This window comes from Cnephaeus nilssonii (assembly GCF_951640355.1).
Source record: "Cnephaeus nilssonii genome assembly, chromosome: 2".
Lineage (NCBI taxonomy): Eukaryota > Metazoa > Chordata > Mammalia > Chiroptera > Vespertilionidae > Cnephaeus > Cnephaeus nilssonii.
In genome coordinates this window covers 42012283-42039291 of record NC_137073.1, presented here as the reverse complement: position 1 = coordinate 42039291, position 27009 = coordinate 42012283, and the positions used below count along the sequence as shown (strand labels likewise).

Below are 27009 nucleotides of genomic sequence, written 5' to 3'. Positions count from 1 at the left end.
CAGGAAGTTACAACATAGTTGGATTATATGCAAAGCACAAGCTTTTTATCAGAAGTTAATAATGACAGAAGTACAACCATATAAGAAAATGTTTCCTTTCATTAAATGAGTTACTTAAATTATTCAGCTTCTATAATATGTTATTTTTTAAAATATATTTTTATTGATTTCAGATAGAAAGGGAGAGGGAGAGAGAGAGATAGAAACATCAATGATGAGAGAGAATCATTGATCGGCTGCCTCCTGCATGCCCCCTACTGGGGATCAAGCCCACCACCAGGGCATGTGCCCTTGACCAGAATTGAACCTGGGACCCTTCAGTCCACAGGCCAATGCCCTATCCACTGAGCCAAACCAGCTGGGGCTATAATATGTTATTTTTGTTCATCTTATATTGCCACTACTACTAAGAATAATAATAAATAATAGTATTTATTAGGTGCTTATAGTATACCAGGTACTTGTATCAGTTTCTTTATAGGCATGAGTCTTCTTTCATCATGACTACAATCTCTGAGGTAGATACCATTATTGACCCTATTGGAACATAAAGGACCTAAGAAACTTGCCTACGATTGTCTGCCTAACACAGCAGACAGATCATTTAAAGCGATTTAAGTAAATAAATGTTCTACAGTGCATACAGTTCTTATCAACTGAAACCAGCTCCCTCCCTGGCTCCTTTCCGCGGCACAGTTAGACAGGCTGGGGTGGGGGTGGTTAGTGTATTGGCCTGACAAGGTGTATGGGTTGTTGTGCACTGGGCCCTCTGTTGTATTTGGCCATATCTTTGTGTTTTCCCTGCGCCTCCACCCAGCATCAGTGATGTCTGGCTCCTCAGCAGCCTGCGCACCAAGGACAGCCATGAGCAGGGAGCAGAAATGAACCCAAGTATGTTATCTTGACCAGAGGCACGGCTTACAACTTTTTATTATTTATTTAATTTTTCAGTAAATAATGTTTGTCCCTCAAACTGAGGTAACGTCTTTAGGCTATAAAACTTCTGCTTGGAGATGTAGGTAGTCATTTTAACTTGCTAGAGTAAGAGCGTAAACCTTTGCTACTTTCCTTTAATTGCTCTTAATAGAAAACTGTTAAAAGATCATAAAATTTGTGATTAACAGGACCTGATAAAGTAGAATTGTATTTTCTTCCAGCAGCCAATGCTAAATTATTCCCTCTGGCCCATTCTACAGTGGTTTGGACAGCCTTTGTAAAATACGTTTAATGAAACCCTTTTCATTTCCATAGGGATACTGGCTATGATTTGTTTAACAGGCCCAATTTGGTAGGATATTTTTCTGGATAATCAGCTTACATTTTTCTTTGTTTAGTCTCATCTCATTAGCCATATGCTTCATTTCTTTACTGTTTTGTAGTATGTGTAACACACTTTTCACATATTGGCGCTTTTCTTGCTTTTTATAGACAGTGTAATGTGTGTGTGAACCTAATTGCTTTATCATTTTTCATAGGCTATTTTGTATGTTGTGCACTTTCTTTAAAAGCAGTAAGTTAAAAATAGACCATCAGGGTTGGTTGTTCCTCCCTCCCTCCCTCCCTCCCTCCCTCCCTCCCTCCCTCCCTCCCTCCCTCCCTCCCTCTCTCCCTTCCTTCCTTCCTTCCTTCCTTCCTTCCTTCCTTCCTTCCTTCCTTCCTTCCTTCCTTCCTTCCTTCCTTCCTTCCTTCCTTCCTTATAACAGTATTCTACCCAGCACTAAAGTAGTAAATTAAAAGTAGAATAACAGAGTTGTTTTTTCCTTCTCTCCTTTTAAAAAAATATTCTTCCCAGTATTCTGCTCTGTGTGCTAAAAACAGGACTTCACGATCTGCAGAGGCAAGAGGTAAAGGCCAAATAACAGCACTGAACTAAAGCTTAGATTTATCTTTCTCAAGCATATTTTTTCTCAAGCATTACCAGGGGTAGTTAATTGTGGGTTTGGGTTTATTGACTTCAGATTGTCAATGATTGGATGTCATGATTCTTTTGGCCTTTCTCTCATGATCATATGATGGCAGCTGAGCTCAAAGATCATGCTCATATTCCCGGCAAGAAGAGGGAAAGGGGAGTGAGACAGGCAAAAAGAGGAGGGCTCCAGAGTCTGACCATTATTCACTTTTAGGGAGCTTTTTGGATCTTTCTACCCAACGACTTCCACTGACATTTTAGTGGCCAGACCTGTATCACATGACAAGGGAGTCTGGGAAAGGTTGGGGAGGGGAGTTCCTTATTATCATTGTTTTTTGTTATTGTTGTTTGCTTTTTTTTTTTTTTTTTTTTTTTTTTTTAGCTTGGCAATTTGCCACACACCCCCAGCAAAATCGTTGTTCCATTAATAAGAAAGAAGGGGAGAATGGCACTTGGGTAGGCAACTGGCAGTCTGTTCCATACATAGCCTCCAGTGCAGAAGGCAGGGAGAGTTCAAGTGTGTCTGCCTAAGTGTGGAATAGCCTTCCATGCAGTCAATGTCTACCTCCTGGGCACACATGGGAGTCTACATGCAATCATGTCTGCCTCCCGGGCACACGTGGGAATCTACCAGAAAAGGCTGATATAATCTGGAAAACCCCCAGGAAAGGGTCCATGACATTTGTTGTTGGATGTAATTCCCTAAATAAACATCTATAATTTAACTCCAAGATATGGGAGGATTTATTTCGATGTTAGATTTGGGAGAAGGGCTACAGGATGTGTGTGTTTTATCCATGGACCCGGAGAGCAGTGTCCTGCGAGGACTTACTGCCCATTGATGAGCAGCAGTGTACATTAGGCCTGCTTTCTCACCTTTCAAGCTGTTGTGCTCCCTCTCCCTTGGTCTCGTCCCTCAGGGCTATATCCCGCCACCTGTGTTTTATGTGAACAGTGTCACTGACTGCATTTTTTGTTGCAGCTAGGAGGTCAAGGGTTCTTTCTTTAGTATTTCCTACATCGATTTGTTTTTAACTTTAGATCTATGAACTGTCTCTACTAAGGGCCACATTTCATTCTTTACATCATTTCACTGAGGAGTCCCTTCTGCATCTTGAAATAAAGCTGTCTCACCCTCGGGCCTTTCCTCACTCAGTGTCCCCACTGAGTGCCGTGCACTATGAGCTTTGCTCATCCAGAGTTTTTTAATTCCCGTAAAACATTAACTGCATAACTATAGCATTTAAAGAGGAGACTCCATGATGTGGTGCTTATAACGGGACAAATGTAAAATGGTGTTGAAGGTCTTTATTAAATATATATATATATATAAATTTCCCAGTACACTGTGTCTTAGCTATAGTGAGTAAGAATGGGTGTGCCTAACCCTGACCAGTGTCCTCAGTGGTTAGAGCATCGGTCCATGCACTAGAGGGTCTCCGGTTCGATTCCCTGTCAAGGGTACATACCTGGGTTGCAGGTTCGATCCCTGGCCCTGGTCAGGCACGTAGGGGAGGCAACCAATCAATATGTCTCTCTCACATTAGATATTTCTCTCTCTCTCTCTTTCTCTCTTCCCTCTCCACCCCCTTTTTCCACTCTCTCTAAAAAAAAAGAAAAAAATCAATGGAAAAAATATCCTCAGGTGAGGATTAACAAAAATTTTTTAAAAAGAAAAAAGAATGTGTACCTAGGAAGGCCTAATAGATCTAAACTATACCACAGGAAACCCAGCTGTGCTGGAACCAGGTCAAAGTGTACAGTATGTAAAGAAAGAGATGCCCCAGCTGGTTTGGCTCAGTGGATAGAGCATCACTCTGTGGACTGAAGGGTCCCAGGTTCAATTCCAGTCAAGGGCACATGCCTGGGTTGCAGGCTTGATCCCCAGTAGGGGATCTGCAGGAGGCAGCCAATCAATGATTCTCTCTCATCATTGATTGTTTCTATCTCTCTTTACCTCTCCTTTCCTCTTTGAAATCAATAGAGATATTTTAAAAATTGAATAAATAAAATAAAGATAATGCTAAGTAAATCAGAGAAATAAGCTAGGTAGTTGGGGGAATGTTTAAGGGACTTGAGAGAGCAAATTGTTTCCAAGCACTTTAAACACTTTAAAACATCAATTCATCAACATGCATAGGCCATGCTAATTATAAATCTTTCATTAAAAACCAGTCTCCGGAGGCTCTCTCCAGGCAACTTCTTAGCAGCCTGGTTCTGATTACTGTTCCTTCTTTAAAGTAATAAGGAAGCACTTCCATAAGCATGTTTTATAATTTATATTTAACATAGTGTTCACCCATTATTTGAATTACTGTATCATTTTTGGTTTGCTTTGTAATACTGCTTCATTCAAATGTGCTGGTCCCCGGACTTCATTTTGACTTACAGGTAAGTAGCTAGATATAATTGCTTTTAGAATTTGTTTTGTTCCAGTGGATCATCAGCAAAGTAGATTCTGGTACTACCTGTCATTTGAGCCACATTATTACTCAACATACAGTTAGGTCAGAATTGAAAGTGTATATAATGTGGCTTTAAAGTATTTTCCCCAGTCAAAAAATAATTAAGTTGGTCAGAGATTGTCAGGTAGGTTTTGAAATGTTATGAGGCCAGACTGCTTTGGATTTGACTCTTGTTTTCACTTTTTCAAATACAGGACATAGATTAATGGAATTTGTTGCCTTTCTTCTTCTGGGAGTCTTTATATACTTACTAGTAGCCCTGCGCACAAGTCTGTGTGCCAGTAACTCTCTGCGGGGCCTGGCCACTCCGTACCCACTGCCCAGAGGCTCTCCGGCCCATCTGCGGCCGAGTGCGGAATGCTTGCCTCGTCACCATGGCCGCTCACGCTGCCTGCTCTCAGCGGCCGCGTCCCCCGGGTCTGGGGGACTCCCGCAGGGCTGAGAGGACTGGGTGCCGCCATGTTGTGGCTATGGGCACCTCCATCTTTGTGATGGTTAATTTGCATATTACCCTTTTATTAGATGGGATAAGAATTAGTTGAGATGTTAAGATAAATTTAAAATCCAAGAATAATCAGGAATGTATTTGAAGGGAATCAATTTCAACAGCTCCCTTAAACTTATCTATGAGATAAATTAAATGTGTAAGTACTGTAGAAACATATATACAGGGAAAGAAAAAGGATTCCATGGGTGAGTGACTCCGTGACTTGCTGCTTCAGTTGATCAGTAGTTTTAGAACCAGTGAGACCTGGGCTCTAACCTTGACTGTCCCCTTACCCCTGAGAAACCTTACATAGGTGATAGCCATTATGAGCCCCAAACTCCTCCTCTACAGAATTTGAATAGAGATAGTGTCTCACAGTATTGTGAAAATTAATTAAGATAAAGAGTCTGGCACAGAGTATGCATTAAGTATTATTGCTGTAAACCATATGAAATTTGCCATCTTTGGTAGGTTAAATTGGTGAAATTTCATATGACTCAATCTAGTATTCATCATAACACATAAAATTATTGTGTAATTTTGCCAAAAAAGCTAACTTAGCCCAACCTGAGGGTTTAGGGAAAGTTTCCTAAGAGAAGTAACCCTTGAGCTGAGACTTGAAAGATAGATAGGAGTTGGCCACTTGAAAAGAGGTAAGAAGGGCATCCTATCTAATAAAGAGGGAATATGCTAATTGACCCTCACGCCGTCGCAAAGATGGCGGTGCCCACAGCCAATAAGGAGGGAATATGCTAATTGAATGTCCCACCCTCAAAGATGGCGGCGCCCACAGCCAATAAGGAGGAAATATGCTAATTGACTGCCATACCCTCAAAGATGGCAGTGCCCACAGCCACAAGATGGCGGCACCCAGTCCCCTCAGCCCTGCCGGGGCGGCAGGCCCAAGGCGCAGGCAAGCCTAGGATGGTGGCTGCCCAGCTGCCCAGGGCTGGCCCAAGGTGCAGGTAACCAGGGCCGGCCGAGGCTTGCGCTGCCGGCAGTTGCAGCAGCAGAGATGTGATGGGGGCATCGCCTTCCCCTGATCGCTGGGTCGCCTCCCACCCCTGAGGGCTCCCAGACTGTGAGAGGGGGCAGGCTGGGCTGAGGGACCCCCCCTCCAGTGCATGAATTTTCATGCACTGGGCCTCTAGTTTCCAATAAAAGATTTACATCCTCAGAAAAAGTTGAAACTAGACTAAGGTGGGCTATTTCAATAGTGCTGTTTGGATAGATTGGGCCTTTCTGGCTGTTACAAACTTTTTATTGCACTCTAGTCAGAGACATAGCCTACTAGCCTAGGACTATATATCCTTAATCAGAAAAAAAAAAAAATGTTTGTGCATAACACCCCAGTATCTGCACATTTAATAAGAGGCTGTATGCATGTACTACTAAAAATCCATACATTAAAATTAGAAAAGGTAGATTTCTTTATTTTTTAAATCTAAAATAAGTAGACATGCTAATATTTGTATTCCTGAGTCACAATTAACGGTCTTGCCTAATTCCCCACATGTCTGTAACCTACTTTGGAGACCACTGGCATAAAGAAACATACACTGAGCATGGGCAAAAGTCTTCCTAATGCTTCTCAACCATGTTTTGTGAGAGTTCGGGGTTTTTATTGTCAGCATCTGTATGGTCTCAGAACCCCCAGTCTAAAAACATAATGTAATCATTGGCTTAACGCTTATATATCCCTGGGATCCAAGTCAAGGAGCTGATTCCTAGGAGAAGTAAAAACCACTCCTGGGGGACATCCCTTAGGCCTGGCCTGGCCTATCCCACAGATGCAGACCTGATAGTACTGAGCTCACGGATCAAAACTACAAAACAGAATAAAATAAACAGCTATGAGTGATTGTCAACAGACAGAAAATAGCAAGATTAAATCCTAAGAACAAGTAAAAGGACAACTTAAGAGACACCAACATAAAAATGTCTAAAGTAATTAAAGGAATAAGAAAAGATCAGTAATCTAAGAAAAAAAGACCAGATTTGAAAAGGAACCAAAAATGAAAATGGAGTCATTAGCGTTAACTCAATGGCTTGATGAAGAAGCAAGTTAGAGCCAGCCCAGGGGATGAATGCATGGTCCCTGAGTCTGAGGAGCACTCCTGCTGTTCCAGTTGCAGCCAAAATATAGGTCAGGCTGTATTATTTGTACCTACATGCCCCACTCACCACCCACCCAAGTGACACCCTCGATGGCCCCCAAATCCAGAAGGGAAAGAGCAAAATCCTTCTCCTGACCCTGAAGCCCCGCCCAGCCCGTCCAGCTCAGGTTCTCTTGCCTTAGTGCTCAGCTTCATTGTTTTCTCAGGCTCAGCCATGCCGCTACCCATCTGTTCTTCCAGGACCATGTTCACTCTCCACACCAGGTTGTGCTTTGTGTCAGAAAGATCCCACTCCTCTTATCCTGTTCGCTCATTCATCTCCCGGCTGTAGGACTACCTTCCCAGGGAAGATTTCCTTCACCCCACAGGTTAATAAAGTGCTTTGTTACTAACCTTTTAGTCAGCAACCTACTTCCCTGTAAGGTACTTGTTTCAGGTCGTAAGCTCACATTCATCACTGTGGTTCTTTGAACACTATCCATCTTCCCCACTAGACTGGAAGGCCTGGGAGGGCAGGATCACATTTGTTTTGCCAGCCATCGAGCCAGTGGTTGTACCTAGTAGGTGTGAAATAAGCATTTTATAGGAATAAATATTCCAGAACACAATTTTTGATATTAAAATAGCTCAAAAGATGGTTGGTTTTGACATTTTCTATTGTTCCATGGTTGGTTCTGCCTTTTTTGCCATCTGATCACAAATGCTGTTTCCTCTTTCCAATTGTTCTGAAGGGAAATTACATTATTTCTTTTCATAGAGACTTGACCATTTCAAATAGGCCCTCGTCAGCATCCAGCGTTGAGTGCGGGTCCTCGGATTTCTTGCACGACAGTCTATAAAGGCCTGTGAAACCACAACAGATGTCTGTTGGAATTCTATGAATAGTACAGTTTTTCCAGGCACGGAGCAGACACGTCCAGGGAACAGTCTCTTACTAAGCGTGCGCAGTGCAGCGGGGTCTTCAGAAGCACATCTGATTTTTAGGTTTGAGGAGGTCACGAGCCTTCGTAGATCTGTTTACTGGCTGGCTTTTCAAAAGTGGTCCTTTGATCACCTTAGCGTAGCTCATTTTGTGAAATTGTGAGCAAGTGCCGGGCGCGGGTAAGTGAAGACTGGGGACGGCAGAGCCTTGTGCGCTGGTAAGTTTCGGTCCCGGGGGACGCGGACCCTGCAGCCCACTCACTGCGGTGAGGAGTATTGATTTTTCTCCCTCCTTGTTCTTCGCTGCACCTCCGAAGTAGGTGTGCTATGAAGCATCTTTCCTGGTGAGGCGAGGAAAAACCGTCATGAACTTTGTCACCCCAGCAATCGGCCGTTTCAAATCAAACTAGATGGGATAGGAAAAGGGCCTTCAAGACTCAGGGAAACCTCCCGCCTTAGTTTAGTTCCCTGGCTTTGTGACAGAGAGCGTCCCTGCTGTTTATAACAAACCTTGATAGACAAGGGGGAGAAATGTGGGTTTGTTTGCGTGTTGTTTTTTTTTAATCTTTTGAAAGGAGAATAAAAGGATCAACCCCGTGAAGACAGCACATCTCTGTGCAGCGATCTGGGAAGGTTAGCCAAGTGGTCGTGCCCAAGTTTTCAATAAGATGTTCCGTTCCTGTTATAATTGGCTGCTGGGTAGGTTTGGACCTAACTAGAATGCCAGCGTTCGATTTCCCCGTGTCCTCGGTGGAGATGTGTCACCGTTTATGCTCGCCGTAGTGACAATTTTCTAAAATGGAAACTCGTGGGAAATCATTACAGTGTTTATATGTCTCCCTTGTCGGACGGCTTTGTCCTGTGATATTTTCCCGGTGTTTTCCGCTGCATGATGGCACCTCACGAAGGTTAAGGCAGAACAAGTCCCTCTGTAATTTTGTGAGCGCATTTTACTTACCGAAGAAGAAAAGATAACTGACAATTAAGTATTTGGGATGTCACAGAAAGAGCATGTGCAACTAATCAATGGGATCCTTTGGGAACATGATTTTATAAAGCTGATAAGGTGGAAAAATTGGGATTTTGTGATTTGTGCTACATGATGATAATTGCACCTCGTCAATAAAAGACATTTCTCCTGGCGTAAACATTGAGCTTGCAAGAGATACTGGTAGCAATGCAATTGTTTTTCTGCCCAATTCTGGCAATTTTTTGGTAAATATTTTTGTAGAGCATGGGATTCCCCGCCCCCCACCATATTTCTAGAGTGATATTCCTGAGGAATATCTGTTTATTTTAAGGAGAGTCATGTATTCTTCTGAAAATGAGAAACATTGTGTGAAGAATTATATATATATATACATATATATGTATACACACACACACACACACACACACACACACACACACACACATTGGACAGGAATTTCTTTAGTGAGTTTTTCTGTTCATTCTCTAGCACCTCCAGTCTGCATGTGTCTGACAGAGCAACTAACAACATTCCGCGCCCAGGATACTTAGCAGCTCTTACGATGCCTGCTCTTCCCATGCATGTGCCTTTTTGCTTGTTTTACTGCACATGTTCCAGTTAGAGATGACTTCTCCGCTGGTTTGGACAGTACTTTCTTCTTATTCCCGCAGTTTGAAAACCATCACCCTCCTTAACAGAACGGTTACTTAACATAAAGACCACATACCTCCTGGGCCCTCCCCTGCCTCATTCCCTGCTTGGCACCCCTCTGGGTGACCTCTTCCTCTGGAAGAAGATCATGCTGCCTTCAGCGGAGGGTGGGGATCGCTCAGCTCCTTTTCCACTTGTACCGAAACAGCTCCTCAGTACTTACACCTGTAAATTATAATTTGATGCAATATAGTTTCAACTTTTTCTTCAACTTGTCACGTTCGTTTTGAATGCTGATGTTTCATTGCATACATTAGATGCCTGGCCATGTGTCCCAGCTTGCCTGCAATGTCAGAACTCTGCCATCTGTTATTAGCTAAACAATTCTGCCCTGGCCGGGTTGCTCAGTGGTTAGAGTGTCGGCCCTCAGATTGAGGGGTCGTGGGTTGGGTTCCCATTAAGGGCACTTACTCAGTCGCAGGCTCGATCCCCACCCTGATCAGGGAGTGTGCAGGAGGCAACCAATCGATGTGTTTCTCTCACGTGGATGTTACTCTCTCTAAAAACAATGAAAAAAATATCCTCTGGTGAGGATTAACAAAAAATTAAATCCTATATAATAAAAGCCTAATATGCTAAGTGCCCGGTCATCCAGTCGTCCGTTCAACCAATCAAAGCATAATATGCTAATGATATGCTAAGGACGCTCAACCGCTCGCTATGACGTGCACTGACCACCAGGGGGCAGACAGTCGACTGGTCGACCAGTCGCTATGATGTGCACTGACCACCAGGGGGCAGATGCTCCAACTGGTAGGTTAGCTTGCTGCTGATCAGGACTGAGCGAGATGGGCGGACATGCCTTGAAGCCCTCCCACAGCCCCTCCCCAGCTGGCTAACCTCCAGCGGCCCTGATCGTGCACTGGTGGGGTCCCTCAGCCTGGCCTGTGCCCTCTCGCAATCTGAGACCCCTTGGGGGGTGTCAGAGAGCCGTTTTTGGCCCGATCCTGCAGGCCAGGGCGAGGGACCCGACTGGTGCACGAATTCATGCACCTCTAGTTAAATTATAAAACAATTAGGTAGCCCCAGTCTGGGACCCATCACTGCCCAGCAGTTCAAAATGCCACTCTCCTAGCAGGGGTAGTACTAGAGACCCTCAGCCATACTCTGACTCAGCAGTAATCGAATTGAAAGCATATTCTCCTGCATGTTTGGCTAACTTTGGGGACCCTCCACACCACAGATGGTTGAAGTGTGGAGTTACATATAGAAGACTCAGAACCCATGGATGTGAACTACTTTCGAAATTCGGTGCAGCAGTAGATTTCGGACTTTCAGAAAGAATCCTTCACCAGGGTAGCCTCACTGGTGGACAAGTATTTTCCACCACAGCTCAGAGCTGAAAGCGCTAATGAGTTCTAATAGCAGGACACACACTCCAGTGGGGTTCTAATGGACAAAGGAGGAGGAAAGTAAGCAAGAAGGCAGCCATCCTTGGGGCACTGGCAGGCGCGCCCGCCCAGCAATGCTGCAGGCCCCAGACCATGTGGGAGCTAACAGCAGGTGTCCTGGGCTGGGCTGTCGGGCCTGGGAGCCTCTGGCACTGTCAGCACAATTACAGATGTGTGTCCTTTTCAGAAAGCAAGATCCTCAGCTCTCATCCAATTTTCAAAGGGATCCATGAATCATTGAGGGCCAAGGAGCCCTGTTTGCTAGATGGACAATAATCCAAACTTCCAAACCCGATAAAATAGGTTGGTGGGAATTGAGACAACAAAAAGAGTCAAAGGAAACAAATTAGCATTTATTGAATGTTAATTGTGTGCCAGAGACTCTTGGAGACATCATCCAATCCTCCCAATGACCCTCTGAGGTAGAGGAAGTATTTGAACCCAGGTCTTTCTTGCTTTTAAGCTTCCTGCTACACAACACTGCCTCTCTAAAGAATGAACATGACTCGCCATTGAAGATAAACCACAAATAAAGAGAAGCAAGCTAAAACAATGGGGAAATAAGATTAGATATTGAACAATGTAATATATATATATAATTAAAAGCTGATCTACTGAATAAAGTTAGGTGATTTAGCCCAGACTGTGGTCCCAAACATGTGGGATGGCCCTGGGGTGCAGCTTCTAGAAGGAGTGGTTCTTTTTGAGCAAAAGCTTTTGAAGAAACTGAAGATATAAATGGACAGTGTGAGCCCCACTTCACTGTTGGGTCTCTCACGGGATGAGATCTTGTGTTTACGAACCAAAAAGTTTTGTTGAACCTCTTTTGCATCTCTCCACCAATTCATGACAGTCATTCACTTACATATTTCGTATTAAATTAGGTACATTCTCCTATATTATACTCTATCTCTGCTTGGGCTTAAGGATTAATTGTTTTCTTACAAACCTTCTTAGCAGAATTTAAGAAATACTCTTACCATGTAACTGAGTGCTTAATTAACCCCTCAATGCCACTTAGTTGATAACTGTAAATCCTGAAATCCATATTGGCCATTGCTTTGTGGAAAATATTATATGAGCATATCAAGTGAACATTCAACAGAAATGCTCACAAATTGCTGGAGGTTTCTATATTCCTTTAAAAAAACAAACAAAATAAAAACCAGTATATATTACCTAAAACAATGCCATCATCTGTTTGGAATACTCTGTTTGGGGAGGCTGAGCAGGATTCATTCCTGTCCTGGTGTTGCAGTGTAAACAGCTTTTTGCCTGTCTTTTGTCATTAATGATCATGCTGGAGATGTAGCCAGTGCATTGTAAGCCAATCTGTCAAGGCAAATAAACAATTCACCTTGTTAAAATTCCCTAAATCTTGCATTAATAAAACCAAAGTAACCCCCTGAACACTCAAGAGATGTCTTCCTCCATACTGCGGTGATGGATGACATGTCTACAGATCCTGGAAATTAAGTAGTTCAGGTCATTAAAAGTGTCCCACACTTGTTATTGATTTAATTTATTTTAAAAGGTGGGGGTGGAGATAAGAATGTTACAGGCCCCCTCCCCATTTTTTTTAATCTTGAAAGCTACCACTTGTACACATAATTAAAACTATTGCTTGGGTTTTATTTGTTACAACATTAAGCCTTTTTTATTCAAATACATATTATGTTATTCTCTTAACCTGATATCTAGAGACAAATAGATAATCATTGCAACTCATGTTATGGCAAAAATGCCTTGGAGCTTCGTTTGTATGATGGTGCCTGGAACCTAGAGTTCTAGGCACTGAAATAATGACCTTTTGGATACCCCAAAATTTTCTCAGGTAGATAAAAGTTCAGATGAAGGTCAATGATTTGAAGGAAATTAACTGAAATAGTAATGAAAGTATGCCTCTGGATAGAGGAATATTTTTTCTCTATTTTATGAATGTTTCCTTTTTCTACTTCTATAATAAATAAAAGAGTAAACATTTAGATAGATGGAAGGATGGGTGGGTGAATGGGTGGGCAGGTGGATGGGTGGATGGGAAAATATTTGGAGAGTGGTAGAGTTTTTCACTTGCATATCACTATAGTCTAAGGAAGTTTAGGTTATGTGAGTTGTCTACTTGTTTGTCACCAATTTTCTCTACTAGCCCATACTCTACTGGACCGTTGTACTCACTACCATATCCCAGTGCCTAATAGAATAGATGCTATTTGTTTATTTAATAGATAAAGTATGACCCCCAAGTATTTTTCTTTTTGTTTCTTGTTTATTCCTTAATCGTCAGCTGGCACAATGGGCTGTGTGAGGACTAGTAACAGCCTCAGACAGGATTGAGATGACCCCTTTCCAGGGACTGAACAGCAGGAGGGTTGAGCACTAGTGTGGTACAGAGATCAGACTGCTGGGACGGGCAACCTGCGTAGTCGCTCACTCCATTCATATGTCCTGAACATATGGGGGAAAGGGAAGCAATCAATCCGGAACTGTACGAAATGAGGAAGCTCAGTATGTGAATTATAGCAAAAAACAATACATGAAATTATGCATATACAAGACACAAATCATTTGACCTTCCTTTTGTCATTTGTTATGTACCATATGCATCACCCTGCAGAGCTGTTCCTGATCAGCTGTGTGAATGATATTTCACCATTATTCTCATTGTTCTTTAAACAACTTGTTGGGGGAAAAACAGCCATGGTACATTGTGAAAATGACCCTTGGAAAATTATGAAAATGACCCTTGAAAATAGTTATATTAATTTCAGAGATTAAGTTCACTCATTGATGTTTTTTCCATGATCTTTGCAAAAAAGGAGGGAGTGGCAAATGTGCAGTCAGTTGGCACGCTCTGCCGACTCTTAAAAATAGATATGTGTGAAAATGTACTTTACAGTTGTCCACTAAATTTCTCCTTGAAATTGCATAATTTGGGTACCTGAGAACAGACATGGTTACGCTCTTTAGCAGAGCTCTATAAATGGAACAACTCTGGATTTTTTTCAGCATATAGGCTGATTTACACTTAGTGGTAAAGTTGTTACGCTTTAAGTGGAGCTGTCCAAATAGCAATAAATGTCAGTTGATTCTATTGCTGAAACAGGTGATAGCTATTAAAAAAAAAAAAAGTCATGTCTAGTATTTCCTAAACAGTAGCACGTGCACAGGTAAGCGCATGCATACACACACACACCCCCCAGACCACCTTATCACTCAGGAAGGAAAGTCTGATGTACATATTATGGCAGTATTTTATGTTCCTAGGTTTTTGAAATGCTCACTCTGGATTAGAATCCCCTCAAAGGCAGGATAGATGTCTACCTGGTATTCCACTGTGTTGCCCTCTTAGCATCTGAATAGTAGATGCTCTGTAAATACTGTTTGGGTGATAGAATAGGTAAAAAAAAAAAAAGAGAGAGAGCATGTGCTGACACTGAATAGCACATGTGTGGGTCTGAATTCGTGTCAGGTGAAATTCTTGGCGGGACCACACCTCCTATTGATGGTGAGGAACGATGCTGGTAAGAACTTTGATGGATGGTTATGACTTTTTGAAATAGTTTATTTGATTGATTGCCTAGCAAACTTTACTTTCTAAATCTGTGTTCTGCTCTCACAGGCTGTCATTTTAGAAAATGAAGAACTTCCCAAACTGTTTCTTGATTTCCTAAACATACGGCACTTGCCATCTCTACCGAAGGCGGAGAGTTGTGGGTAAGCATCGCTGTTTACTTATTGGACATGTATTTTAGGTTACTCGTCAATCACTTATTGGCCTAACAAATATCCCACAAAGGTGCCAGAAGGGGCAGCCTGGCCACACCCATCCTTTGGCCTGGGACAGCACTCTCGCTCGCCCCCTGCTTGTAGTCAAAGGAATTTCTCCTGAGCCTTCCCCAGATTGTGGCCAATGACCAGTGCTCAGTAACTCAGGTTTAGATTTAAAGAACTGACTTTTTAAATTATGCTACTACATGGAGCGATGGTACATGATGGAAATTGTGAATCTAGATATTCTATTTAGGGACTAATATGTTTATTTGTGCACACTTGAGCAAAGTCTATATCCTCTTGGCACATATATTATTTCAAAGTTATAAATGACCTTAAAGATCAATTTACACAACTGCCTTTATTTAAGAGTTGAGAAAATTGAAACACAGGGACTAAGTAGCTTTCCGAGATCTCTCTCCTGGAAGCTGACAGAGCCTGGGCCTTCCAGCTCTCTTTCCCTACTTGCCTGCCTCTCCCTCGGGAACTTTCTAAGTGGGGCTGTAGACCCTGACCCCATCTACCAAGGAACCAGGCATTTGATCTCATCAGCCACTGGGTAGAGTTCTTCTGAAGAATTAACTCGAAATTAAGCTACTCACCCAGCTCTGGGCGCCTAACTTGATGGGCGCCTGTGTTGAGCTGGTCACCGAAGGTTGTCAGCAACATCTCTGACACATCACCTCAGACGCTGAACCTCCAAGAGGGAAGATGGCTTTATCCATTTTCTCGCTGCCTCCAGACCTGCCTGAAGGACCCACACTACCTACAAGACATTCCTGCTAACCACACCCTGGGTCCTGTTAAGCCAGATACCCGTCCCAGCCCCCTTGCCGGCAGTGTTTACTCAGGGCCACTTCCCACTCAGTTATTCCCCCGGCTCACCAAGCAGGATGCCTTGTCAGGGTATCCTGCTCCAACTTGCATGCGTTTACTCGGGTTTGAGATTCATGTGCGGTTGTGTATTTTTAAGAGGAGATCTTGGGAATGGATGAAATCTTTTCTCCATTATATAAATCCAGAAGTAAAACCATAGGATTGTTAAATGATCTTCAGGAAAATTGAATATTGCATGCAGTCTTAAGATTCCTTAGAACGACGTATCAGCCATGAGCTGACTTCATAAAAACACCGGACTCTCTTCTCAAAATGCCTCCTGACTTAGAGCTTTAGGAATACTGACTATTTTTTTCCTTTGTTGGCATCAACACTGACCTGACTTATATGGTCTTTTTCTTTTCTTTAAAAAAATGTTTAGGTCTTTTGAGGAGACAGAATCTGAAGAGTCAAGGTAAGAACTAATAGTAGTCAATTAGGAGTTATATAGTATAAATCCAGAAAAGGACTGTGGTTTTGTTAAATGTCTAGTTACCATGGTATAAGTGTTTCAAGTCATAATTTTCTTGAAAACCTTTGTTCGGAAATGGATTTTGAGATGATAAATAAATATTTGATAGGAAGGTCCAGAAGTGACCCGTTCCATCTAGGAGTGACGGAATCAGAGCCCTACATTGTTTCATGCAAATAATAAGAATGCTATTCTTACCAATAATCATACTATAAGATTTAAAAAAAAAACAAACACACTTCTCAGCAATGATTTATTGTCTAGGTTGTCTATCTGCTTCAAATTCCACAAAGAAATGTTGGGAAGAAGCACGCTGCCCGGGTCTGTTCCCTCCACCTCTGCTGGCTGTTACTCGCCCGCACTGTTAGATGATAAACCTTGAGACGTCCCGGCACAGCAGTTTGATCCCCTCAAAGCTAGTTTGTAGTGTTTTCTGTTTACCGTCGTCCTCTGATGCTGACATGCCTGTTCTTGACCTTTCCAGCAAACTGTCCCACCAGCCGGTGCTGCTGTTCCTCCGGGATCCATACGTCTTGCCTGCAGCCAGCGGTAATCAAACCTGTCATCTGCTAACAGCTCTTTACTGATCTGACCCTGCACCACATAAACCACGTTTTTAATACAGGTCTGAGGGAGTGACATTGGTCCGAGGCTTAATAATCTGCCAATAAACCAGTGCTCTTGGTGTAAGGGACATTCAGAATTTTAATTGGGGCAAGGCTTTCAGGAGGAAATATAATTTGTCTTTCTCTCTTACCGGGCCATTTTGAATTAGAGGAATAAGGGAGAAAGGTATTTGCTGCCTTTAATGGCTGAATATATATTTTTAAAGTTGCATATTTAAATATAATGAATAATTTAAGTATAATTGTAATCAATATTTTAGCCTGAACCCTTTCTTTGTGCCAAGAAATTTACATTTCTCGATCCCTCTCAAAGTGTTTCGTTGTGCACCTCTTCATGAGTACATTCGCAGGCGTTATTTCATTTCCTGAACAACCTTAAGGGAAAGGCAGGGCAGGTGTCATCATTGGCTAATGAGGAAATCAGGGCTCAGTGAGGCACCACCTTGCCTAGTCTCACATGGCTGATGGGTGAACCCCTGGTTGCCTAATTTCTCCCTCTGTGTTCTTTGCATAAAGTGAGTTTTTAACCTTTGTTTGTGAGAGTAACTAAATAGCAATAGATAAATTATCTATTGAAACCATTCCTACATTATGACAATAAAATCGTATCCCAAGCAAGAGCGAGGGGACTATTCTGTGTAGCAGGGGAGCGTGTACTCAGGCCGCCCACTTAGCTGTCGTTTAAAGAAGGCTGGCCAGGATGCAGCCCTGCTCTGTCAAGGGACCATTCCTAGCACCCTGACAAGAGAGAGCTGCCTTTGCTATGTAAGAAGATGGTCTTATAGCAGCAATTGCCTTTCTTCAGCATTTGCTTTTCATGTTTAACAAATACACATATTACAGCAATTGATAGTATATTAACAAAATGTTATATTTAACAAATATTCAAATTTGTTAGATTCAAATGGGCAATGTTTTTATTAAGTACTAGAGGCCCCGTGCATGGATTCATGCACTGATGGGGTCCCTGGGCCTGGCCTGCAGCTCTCTGACATCTCCCGAGGGGTCCCGGATTGCAAAAGGGTGCAGGCAAGCCAAGGGACCTCACCGGTGCATGATTGGGGCCCAGGGAGGGACTGTGGGAGGGCTCCAAGTTGTGTCCGGCCCATCTGTCCCAGTCCAGATAGGCCGGACCCCAGCAGCAAGCTAACCTACCGGTCAGAGCGCCTGCCCCCTGCTAGTCAGTGTGCGTCATAGCTACCATTCGAACAGTCAAATGGTCACTTAAGCTTTTATATATATATAGATTCTTATTATCTTTTGAAAATGGTTCCACAAGTACTTTTTGCAGGTATTGTTTATACTCATATATTTTATGCATTTGACTGGAATTCCTGTGGAAGTGTAGAGAGTGGACTAGAATAGCCAGGATGTTTTATGGAAGAGGGTAGATAGTTTATAACCCCTAAATCCAATTCACTAGCGTATTAAACACCACGCGCTATGCACCTGGCTTAACAATGAAGAATGGGAGGAACTTTCTTCATTGTCTGGAGTTAGAAAGAGTAAGAAGTATGTGTCATTGCTAGAATGTTGGTGGGGCTGAATGACTTGCACAGAAAGGGCTTCTTGTTTGAGAGTAAGTAAAGTGCACAGGTTTGGTGGGCAGGATGGGACTGGGTCTGGAGTAAACAATGAGCAGGTAAGGGATGCTGGCCCCAGTGCTCTTGTTTTCTTGCCCCTGTCTGGCAACTTTTTTGGTAAATGCGTTCGTCGAGCGAGACCTATTTTCGTGGAACTTTGGCCAATCCAATTTCAAAATCAGATTCCTGTTCTCCTAAAAATATTATACTAATGATAGTCTTGCCAATCTTTAACATTTCGTTTAAAGATAAATTGTGCTTGCGTCACATTAATGTTAAGGTTACTCTTCCAGAGGATATAGATATGAATGTGGACATTCCTTAACAGATATACTGACCCTCACAAAATTAGAGGAGGGTCTGTCTTTAAAGTTCTAACAGTTTAACATTATCCACTTATAAATGCTAATAATCAAATGTGATTCTTGTAGCATATGTTTTCAGCCTTTGTTTCTACTTTTCTGGGAAATTTAAAACAACTCTTGCCGAGGTTTCCAGTGACTGCCGTGTGGCTAAGCTCTATGGACATTTTTTCTTCTTTTTTAAAAATATATTTTTATTGATTTCAGAGAGGAAGAGAGATAGAAGCATCAATGATGATGCACGCCCCACACTGGGGATCAAGCCCACAACCTGGGCATATGCCCTGACCAGGAATCAACCATGACCTCCTGGTTCATAGGTTGACACTCAACCACTGAGCCACCCTGACTGGGCCCTGGGGACATTATTCAGTCTCCTGTTACTTGACCTCTTGTCAGCTTTAGCCCTTTCTCCTCCTTCAAACATCCTCTTCCCTGGGCTTTCCCACTTTTCACCTGAAGGCCGTCATAGACCCTTCCCTCATCTCTTGGCACATTCTTTTAAATAATCTCCTTGCTTGTGGCCTTGATTACCGTGTGTAGGCAGCTGAGTCACCCTATTTATTTCCACCCCAACCCTCTCTGTGAGCTCCACACTCTCACCATGGTTACAGGGCCCTCTGTGGGCTGGCCCTGGCTCACGTTCCCCTCACACTCTCTACTCCAGCCACACTGGACGTCTTGAGGAGTTAGCCTCAACTCTGCTCCTCCTTCCCCCTCAGGGATTCCATTGCCATGGGCGGGGACTGCTGTTTACTTACATTCCAAGTAATTAGCCGGTGCTTGGTACATTGTAGTGAAACTGGTGCTGACTGTGTGCCAAGCTCAGGTCCCAGCACTTCGTTTCACTCATCAGTTTTTACAACAACCTACCAGGTAGGGACTATAGTGAAATCCCTCACTAGGCACTTGGAACTTGCTCCAAGCCAGTCTCTGAGTGGCAGCCAGAGTCATCTTTTCAAAACATGACTCAGTGGTGTCTCACTCTGTTTAAAATCCTTGGATAGCTTCTCATTGCTTTGCAGATAAAGCCTGCATTCCAGCCTATTCTTGAATTGCCTCCCCAGCCCCGCCCTCAGGTCCTCAGGCCTCCTCACTGCTCCTCCTGCTGCCCTGGGCTTCCCTAAGCCTTTGTCCCTTCTGCACAGACTTTCCACCTGCTTCGCTCCCTCTTCCTAGCCCTCTCCTCCAGGAGCCTCGCTGCCCTCCCCGAGGAGGTCTGACCCTCCTAAGTGGTTTCACGTTGGATTCATACATGAAAGCGTTATTTTTTTTTGTCTTGAAGTATTGGACCACTTAATTTCCTTATAACTGTACTTATTTCAAGTGGTTGGCTTTAGCATAAATCCCGGATACAATGCTGTGCAGACTGAAGTTCAGAAAACAGACTCTGAGCCGTGTGATAGATTGGTTCCCCTGTCCAAGTGATGCGCTCATATGTTACCCACCCTGATAACCGGAACATGGTACAGCACACCGTACAGCTCTGGGTGTCCTGTGTATCTCCTATAAAAATGCAGCCGATTTTTCACGTTTGACAGGATGGCTTTTGTCGGAAATGTGCCCTTAAATGTGGACAACAGGCCCCCCCTCTTCCTGCTCTCTAAAAGCGAGCACGCAGAACAAGCATACCGAAGACTGCGTGAACTAGCTAGCCGCTGTAAACCACGGTGGAAAAACTGCAGCCAAGTATTCCCAGTAGAAATCTTGGAATTCCTTCAAGTATATTGAGATTTTGTTAGAAATTGAATTGCCAGTGTAATCCATCTTCCTTGGGAGAAAACATTCAGATAAAGAGCTGGGGCCCAGCAGCATTCACCGTTAGAACATCCCTTAAATCAATAAGCTACAAATCTGGCCGCGCATCCCTGCAGCGGCGGGTGCTACACTGAAGCGGCGCCAGGCCGAAGCCGCATGACGGATAGCACATGGGAAGCCAAACTGCAGGGCGCTGCAGATTCCCAAGCCACGGTGGGCCTTCCCTCGTTAACTTCTGCAAAACGCGATGGCGTTTTACGGATGCACAGGAGAAAAGCAGTTTTCCTTTTGTTTTGCAGATTTCCCTAATGTGGTTATTGAAGGAGTTCTCCATGGGATCTTCTACCCTCACCTGCAGCCCAGGTAGAAAGCCTGCGGGGCCGGAAGAAGCTGAAGCCCGTTTCAACGTTGTAGTCAAGGAAATCGATCACCTACCAAATTAACCTAAACTCTCTGACATAGCAGCTCTAGCTAGTGGTGAAATTCACAGGCCCGGCTTCACTCAGGGCAGGGACATTTCCATTAGAATGGTGCTTTTAAAAATAGAAACTGAACCAGGGCTGTGCTGAGGTCAAGGCCAAATGTTCAAGGCGTAGAATGTACGGTAGCTGCCAATTTAGAAACCCATGAGCAGGAGGCTCGGGAAGGTCCCCGGGAGCACCCAGTGCAACAAAGCCTAGTGACTCTCGGCCTCACTTGGACCGTCTGCTAATTGAAAATCTTATCCTGAGTCATACTGAGGCTGATCAACTCCGGTACTTACTGGTTCAGATTTTGTGACACACTCATGTTTTCATCCTGAGGTTTTCTCGGCCGGGGATAGGTACATTCTGAAGTGCGGGCACCAGAAGGGTATCACAGAAACGCACACTGCTGACTATGAGGAAGGCGCTAAACTGGACATTAAATTCTGCTGACAGCGTTAGGGCACGTTTTAAATCATGGCGTTTTTAATTGACATGACAGTGGAGTTGAGTCATATCCAGGGGTTAGCATCTAATGTCAGTACATGAGGTAAAATGAAAGCCCTTTGGGAAGGCATCATGTTGGAAATCTGTTCACATCTACAATGACCATTTTTCCCTCCAGTGTTGGGAGAAAGGACTGCTTCTTCCATTGAAGACCAATTGAAATTGTTGGTGTTTGTTTGGGGGCTACACATACTTTAAACACTAGCGTCACACTTACCCCTGCAAGATGCTTGTCCCCTGAGACAGCATGGGCACTGACCGTGACTGAGCGGACACTCCGCATTGACAGCACTCACCTTGGTTTACACAGGGCGTCCATTCATTGAATTGGTGGTATTGCCATGGGATTTACTGTTATTTTTCTTACTGTTTCCTTTTTCACTGACCTCATGTCTTGAATTAATGTAAGTTAAATGTGTTTATGATAGGACTCCACTGTACACCTTACGGACATTCAGAATTTGAGTAGTAAGTGATATAAGCATATGTGCAACCTGTATGTATGTGCTGTTATTTGGGCATTTCATTGAAAACTAATTAATTAATAGCTAAATTATTTATGATTATTAATTTTAATAAGCTTCTGTGTGGGAGAGAAGAATATTTAGATTCAAAACTAATTACTGAATCATGTTATTTGATTAAGATATAAATATACAAGTTTAAAGCCTGATGCAAACTTTTTAGAGATATGTTTATGATAGATATGGTATCACATATTAGGAACAAGCAAGAACTACTCAATGTCATCAACCAAAAATAACTGAATGGTCAAGTGTTGGAGATATTTTTTTAATGTTTTTGTTATTAGCTGTTTTGAGTTAAATAAAAACAAAGAACAAGAAATATTTGAAGTTTTCTTCTGCTCCTAAGATTTTGTTGGAAATACAAATTGTGTCTTGTCTCTTTACATACACACACAACTTCTCATGGATTCACATAGATATTTATGTCTAATACTAGAGGCCCAGTGCACAAATTCATGCACCAGTGGGGTCCCTCGGCCTGGCCTGTGGGATCGGGCCGAAACTGGATTTCCAACATCCTCTGAGGGGTCCCAGATTGCGAGAGGGTGCAGGATAGGCTGAGGGACCCCACCAGTGCATGATCAGGGCCAGGGAGAGACCCAGGAGGTTGTCCAGCCAGGGAGGGACTGTGGGATGGCTCCAGGGCATGTCCAGCCTGTCTAGCTCAGTCCCAATCTGCCAGACCCCATCAGCAAGCTAACATACCAGTTGGAGCATCTGCCCCCTAGTGGTCAGTGCATATCCTAGCGACTGGTTGACTGCCCCCTGGTGGTCAGTGCACGTCATAGTGACTGGTCGACTGGTCAACTGTCTGCCTCCTGTGCACGTCATAGCGAGCGGTTGACCAGCCTTAGCATATTACGCTTTGGTTGAATGGACGACCAGACACTTAGCATATTAGGCTTTTATTATATAGGATGACAAGGTAAGGGTTAATTACCTCATCTATTAAGCCAAAAAGTACTCATTAAGTAGTTACGATTTACCAAGATAGTGATAATTTAAGAAAAATACCAAGCATCTTTGGTGACACACTACTTAAGAAATATTTTTTTGAGAATTAATATTGTTTTTATTGTTGAAAGTATTGCAGATATCCCCCCCCTCCATTGATTCCTCTTCACCCTGCTTCCGCCCCCCCTCCCCAGGCCTTCACTGCACTATTGTCCATGTCCTTTTTCTTAGTGATGACTTTCATTTTTTATTTTATGTAAATGTTTGATATATAATTTCCTATTCCATTTCAATTCCATTGCAGGAAATAGAAACCATAGTAAATATTTTAAGCAGAATGAAATAATCAGGAACTGAATACTTATAGAATCTTTGAAAGAATGAGGAGGGTGAACTCCTATTGTGTCTCCAGCAACAAATTCCAGAACATTCCAGCAAGCGCCAGTACCTACATGCCAGGGGAGCTACAACTTTTGCCTTAAGCAGGAGTTCAGGGAGGCAGGAGGCTGCCACTGGAGTCACTGAGGTAAAAACCTCCACTGTAGCTGCGATCCAAGGATCAGCATGTCGGGTCAGGAAGTCACTGTTAGCGCCATAACTGCCTCATAGCGGTGCCCTGGGAGCTAGTGACCGGGCATTGGAACAGGGGGTCCAGCGGCCACCACCTACTCCACAATGGCCTCAACACCCATGGCCTTGCTTCCAGCAGCCACAGCCCAAGCAGCAGGAAGATGGTGTTCACCCACATCTATCTTCCACTCCACATCCCACAGAAGTCCATCCAGTTGTCAGAACCTTATTCTTGATCCCCAGCGTCAAGGGAGTCTGAGAAGGAGTTGGAACTTTCTGATCTCTGCAGCAACTCAAGAGGCCCAGGAAGCAAACTTATCTTTAAAGTCCCGGTTGGAGGAAAAAGGTTCAAGATTTCAAATTGAGACATCCATCCAAAGGAGAGGACATATTATTTACCCCCTAGGCTAGATGGTGACCCTGACCTTGTTTTTAAAGGCCTGGTGTACTTCAGGGAGAAAGTGCTTCACACCCTCTAAAAAAACGAATGGGTGAGAAAATTTCTATGACTCCCAATAAAACTTCAGAGGTAGGCAGCAGGAGGGATATGGGCATGTTGAGCCCTCGCCAAACTCTCCAAATCTGTGACTCTGAGCATTCTGACGGAACTAGGGATGAAAATAAAACTCCACTTGTGGGTTTTGTGATGCATTTTGTTGTGATTCTTAATATTTGTCAGATAGCCTTTCCCCCACCCCCAGACAGAACTCCTGTGACTAGTCACTAATTCTGCATTAATGCCATTGTTTTTTCCATTGCTCTAGATCAGTGGTTCCCAACCTTTTTTTGACTATGCCCCACCTAAGCATCTCTAAAATCCTGATGCCCTCCCCCCCACCCCCCACCCGTGACATATAATTCTTATTATTCAAAAAGTGAACTCCTATTCATGTGGAGGAAGCCTAAAAGGCCTAATCAAGCTTCCAAAGAACACGGCATCCATGAAAGAGAAAAATAAAAGAACGAAAGGACAGTTGAAGTACTGAGGAAGAAATCACTAAGAAATTGTTAAAAAATAATATAATATGAAAAAATAGCAAATAAAGTTTCAAAACATATAATAGAGAATTGAAATGCATAAATGTCACAATATATATTTATATACTGTATATGAGGACCCTAGAACCATAAGAAATACAAAAAATTCACTGTTAATAACTCATCCTCCAATTGCCCCCCTTAAAAATCAAATTGTCCTCCTGTGGGGCGTGTGCCCCACGTTGGGAACCACTGCTCTAAGATGATCAGAACACAAGCCGATCTCCAAGTAGGTTATGTTATATGGCACCTAAGATTTAACGCTTGGCCAAAATCTGAAATTCACAAGATGAATTATAACTAAGTAGAAGCCATTGTGTCCTTAAGGACGACAAAATTTTCCATTACAAATACTGTTTTTACTCTCTCTTAATTAAAAAAAAAAAAAAAGTGCCTTGAGGGGGCTTTGACTTTCTAAGCCTTACAGATCAAAGATTTCCTCTGCTGTCTGAATTATAGGAATGTTGAAAAACAAAAACAAATTCTTTTCCTGCTATAAAACCCTTGCCATGTTTTTGTCTTTATGTAACTCAAAACCGCTGAACTAACAAATGAGGTTGGTGAGTTCTGTTCAGAACCTAAGAATTCATCAGAAATGGAGTGGACAATAATTTTGAAAGTGTCCTTCTAACTAATCCAACCCAAGAATAAATTTTACTAAGTCCTTATTCAATGATCCAGAAAATTGCTAAGTAACATGTAGAATAAAACAGCTCATGGCAAAGGATACCAAGATGTTTCAAATTGTTTATGAAAATGATTCAAGACTAAACTGCAGCCATTTGGTGTGGCGGTGGCCAGTGCACTCTCCCTCTGACTCCACACAGGCCCTTGGCTCCAACACGTGTCCTTCTAACGGCCCGACTGTCACAGAGTGCCCTGCTTGTTTCAGAAGCGTTTGCGGAAAGCATAGATTCTTTTGTAAAGCAATAGTTTATAGTCTTCAGTTTGCTGCTGTGTTTGGTGTAAGGCCTGCCCTTCAGAGTACAAGGAATAAACTGCTTCTAAAAGAGGGGGCGAGGGGGGGGGGTGGTGTCCTGAGCTTATTGGTCCTCTGGTATAACAGCCAGACAATTTGCTCCCTGTGCCCTAGTGGTCTCAGAATTTCAGCACTTTGAAAATGAACCACTTTCTGCTTTGTAGCTAGAGAGATGTCATTAGGCTCATATGAATGAAAACACCAGATGGCAAGAATGGTATCAAGTACATGCCCCTATGCCTGGTGGGCCATGCCTCATGTGATCTCTGACTTTTGAGATTCATGACACTTTATATATCTAAGAGGTCATTTGTTTCCAGTTGGTTACCTTAAAAAAGCTTAATGTTTCCTTTTCATAATTATTAAAAAGAAATGCACTCTAGAGAAAAATTGGAAGACTGAAAAAAATATAAATGTAAGAGTTTTTTTAAATCCCACCATTTGCATTTGATTTGTCAGTTGACATGTTGTTGCATTTGCATTATGAGTATATTTACATAAGTGAGATCATGCTGCATACAGAATTTCTACTTTTTTCTAGAAAACATCCATTTTCTCATGTTACTCCTAAGTTCTGTAGCGTCAGTCTTAATGAATGCATAGTATTCTATTATGGGATGTATGTTTTATAACCATTTGGGGACATTCAAGTTGCTTCCAGTATTTTGCTACCATAAATAATTCTGTAATTCACATCTTTATACATAAAACTTTCCAATATTGCTGTATTGGACAAAGACTTGAGGTTGCAAATCACAAAAAATAATTCACCCTGGCTTAAGCCAAAAAGGAAATGTATTGGCCTGCACGGCTAATAAATTAGGGTGGAGATTGGCTTCAGGCTGCTGGACTCAGTTGTGTCTTCAGGCATCCATCTTTCTGTCCCCTGGTCTAGCTTCCCTCGCTGCTGATTTTATTCTCAGACCTGCTCCTTTACATCCTCACAGAAGAGACAGCAGCCCTTTCCTGGAATTTCCAGCAGAAGTCCCACGATTGAGGCTCACTAGCACCCCTGGGGTCAAACACCTATCCTTGTGCCAGTCGCCAGGTCAGGGTGAGGGAATGTTCTGCTTGGCCAACAGGACAACCCTGCTCCCTCCCCCACCTCACTCCCCACACCCTGGCACTGCACACATGGACTTTTTGCTGTTCCTTGAATTCACCAGTCTGCCCTTCACCCAGAGCCACCGCTCTTGGTCCCCTCTGCCCCCCATGTCCTCACAGCTTACTACCCACTCACATCCTTCAGCCCACACTCAGGGACTTTCGGGATCACCTCTCCACTCTCTATCCTCCTGCCTGCTCCATTTCTCTTCATAGATTTATTACTACCTGATGCTCTGCTATATATTCATGTGGCATACATGTGAGTTACTTGTCTCCTCCCCTGGAAACTATGAGGGCCGACACTGCAGCTCTATTCAGCCCTCAGTAAATATGTATCAAGAGTTAATGAATGAGCCCTGACCGGTTTGGCTCAGTGGATAGAGTGTCGGCCTGCAGACTGAAGGGTCCCAGGTTCGATTCCAGTCAAGGGCATGTACCTTGGTT

At 43.1% G+C, this 27009-nt stretch overlaps 1 protein-coding gene across 2 annotated transcripts in view; it reads left to right on the top strand.

Moving 5' to 3' along the window:
- The window catches only part of SNX24 (sorting nexin 24), a 137100-nt gene extending 114805 nt beyond the window's left edge, over nt 1–22295 (top strand). Inside the window, exons 4-7 of one of the 2 annotated variants that reach the window (XM_079783936.1) lie at nt 14591–14685; nt 16001–16033; nt 16575–16639; nt 20719–22295. In XM_079783936.1, coding sequence (XP_079640062.1) covers nt 14591–14685; nt 16001–16033; nt 16575–16639; nt 20719–20786 — 261 coding nt within the window. In that variant the 3' untranslated portion in view covers nt 20787–22295. Of the gene's footprint in view, nt 1–14590; nt 14686–16000; nt 16034–16574; nt 16716–20718 lie in introns of both variants that reach the window. The other variant, XM_079783937.1, reaches the window with a different exon arrangement.
- Nucleotides 22296–27009: the final 4714 nt, after the last annotated feature.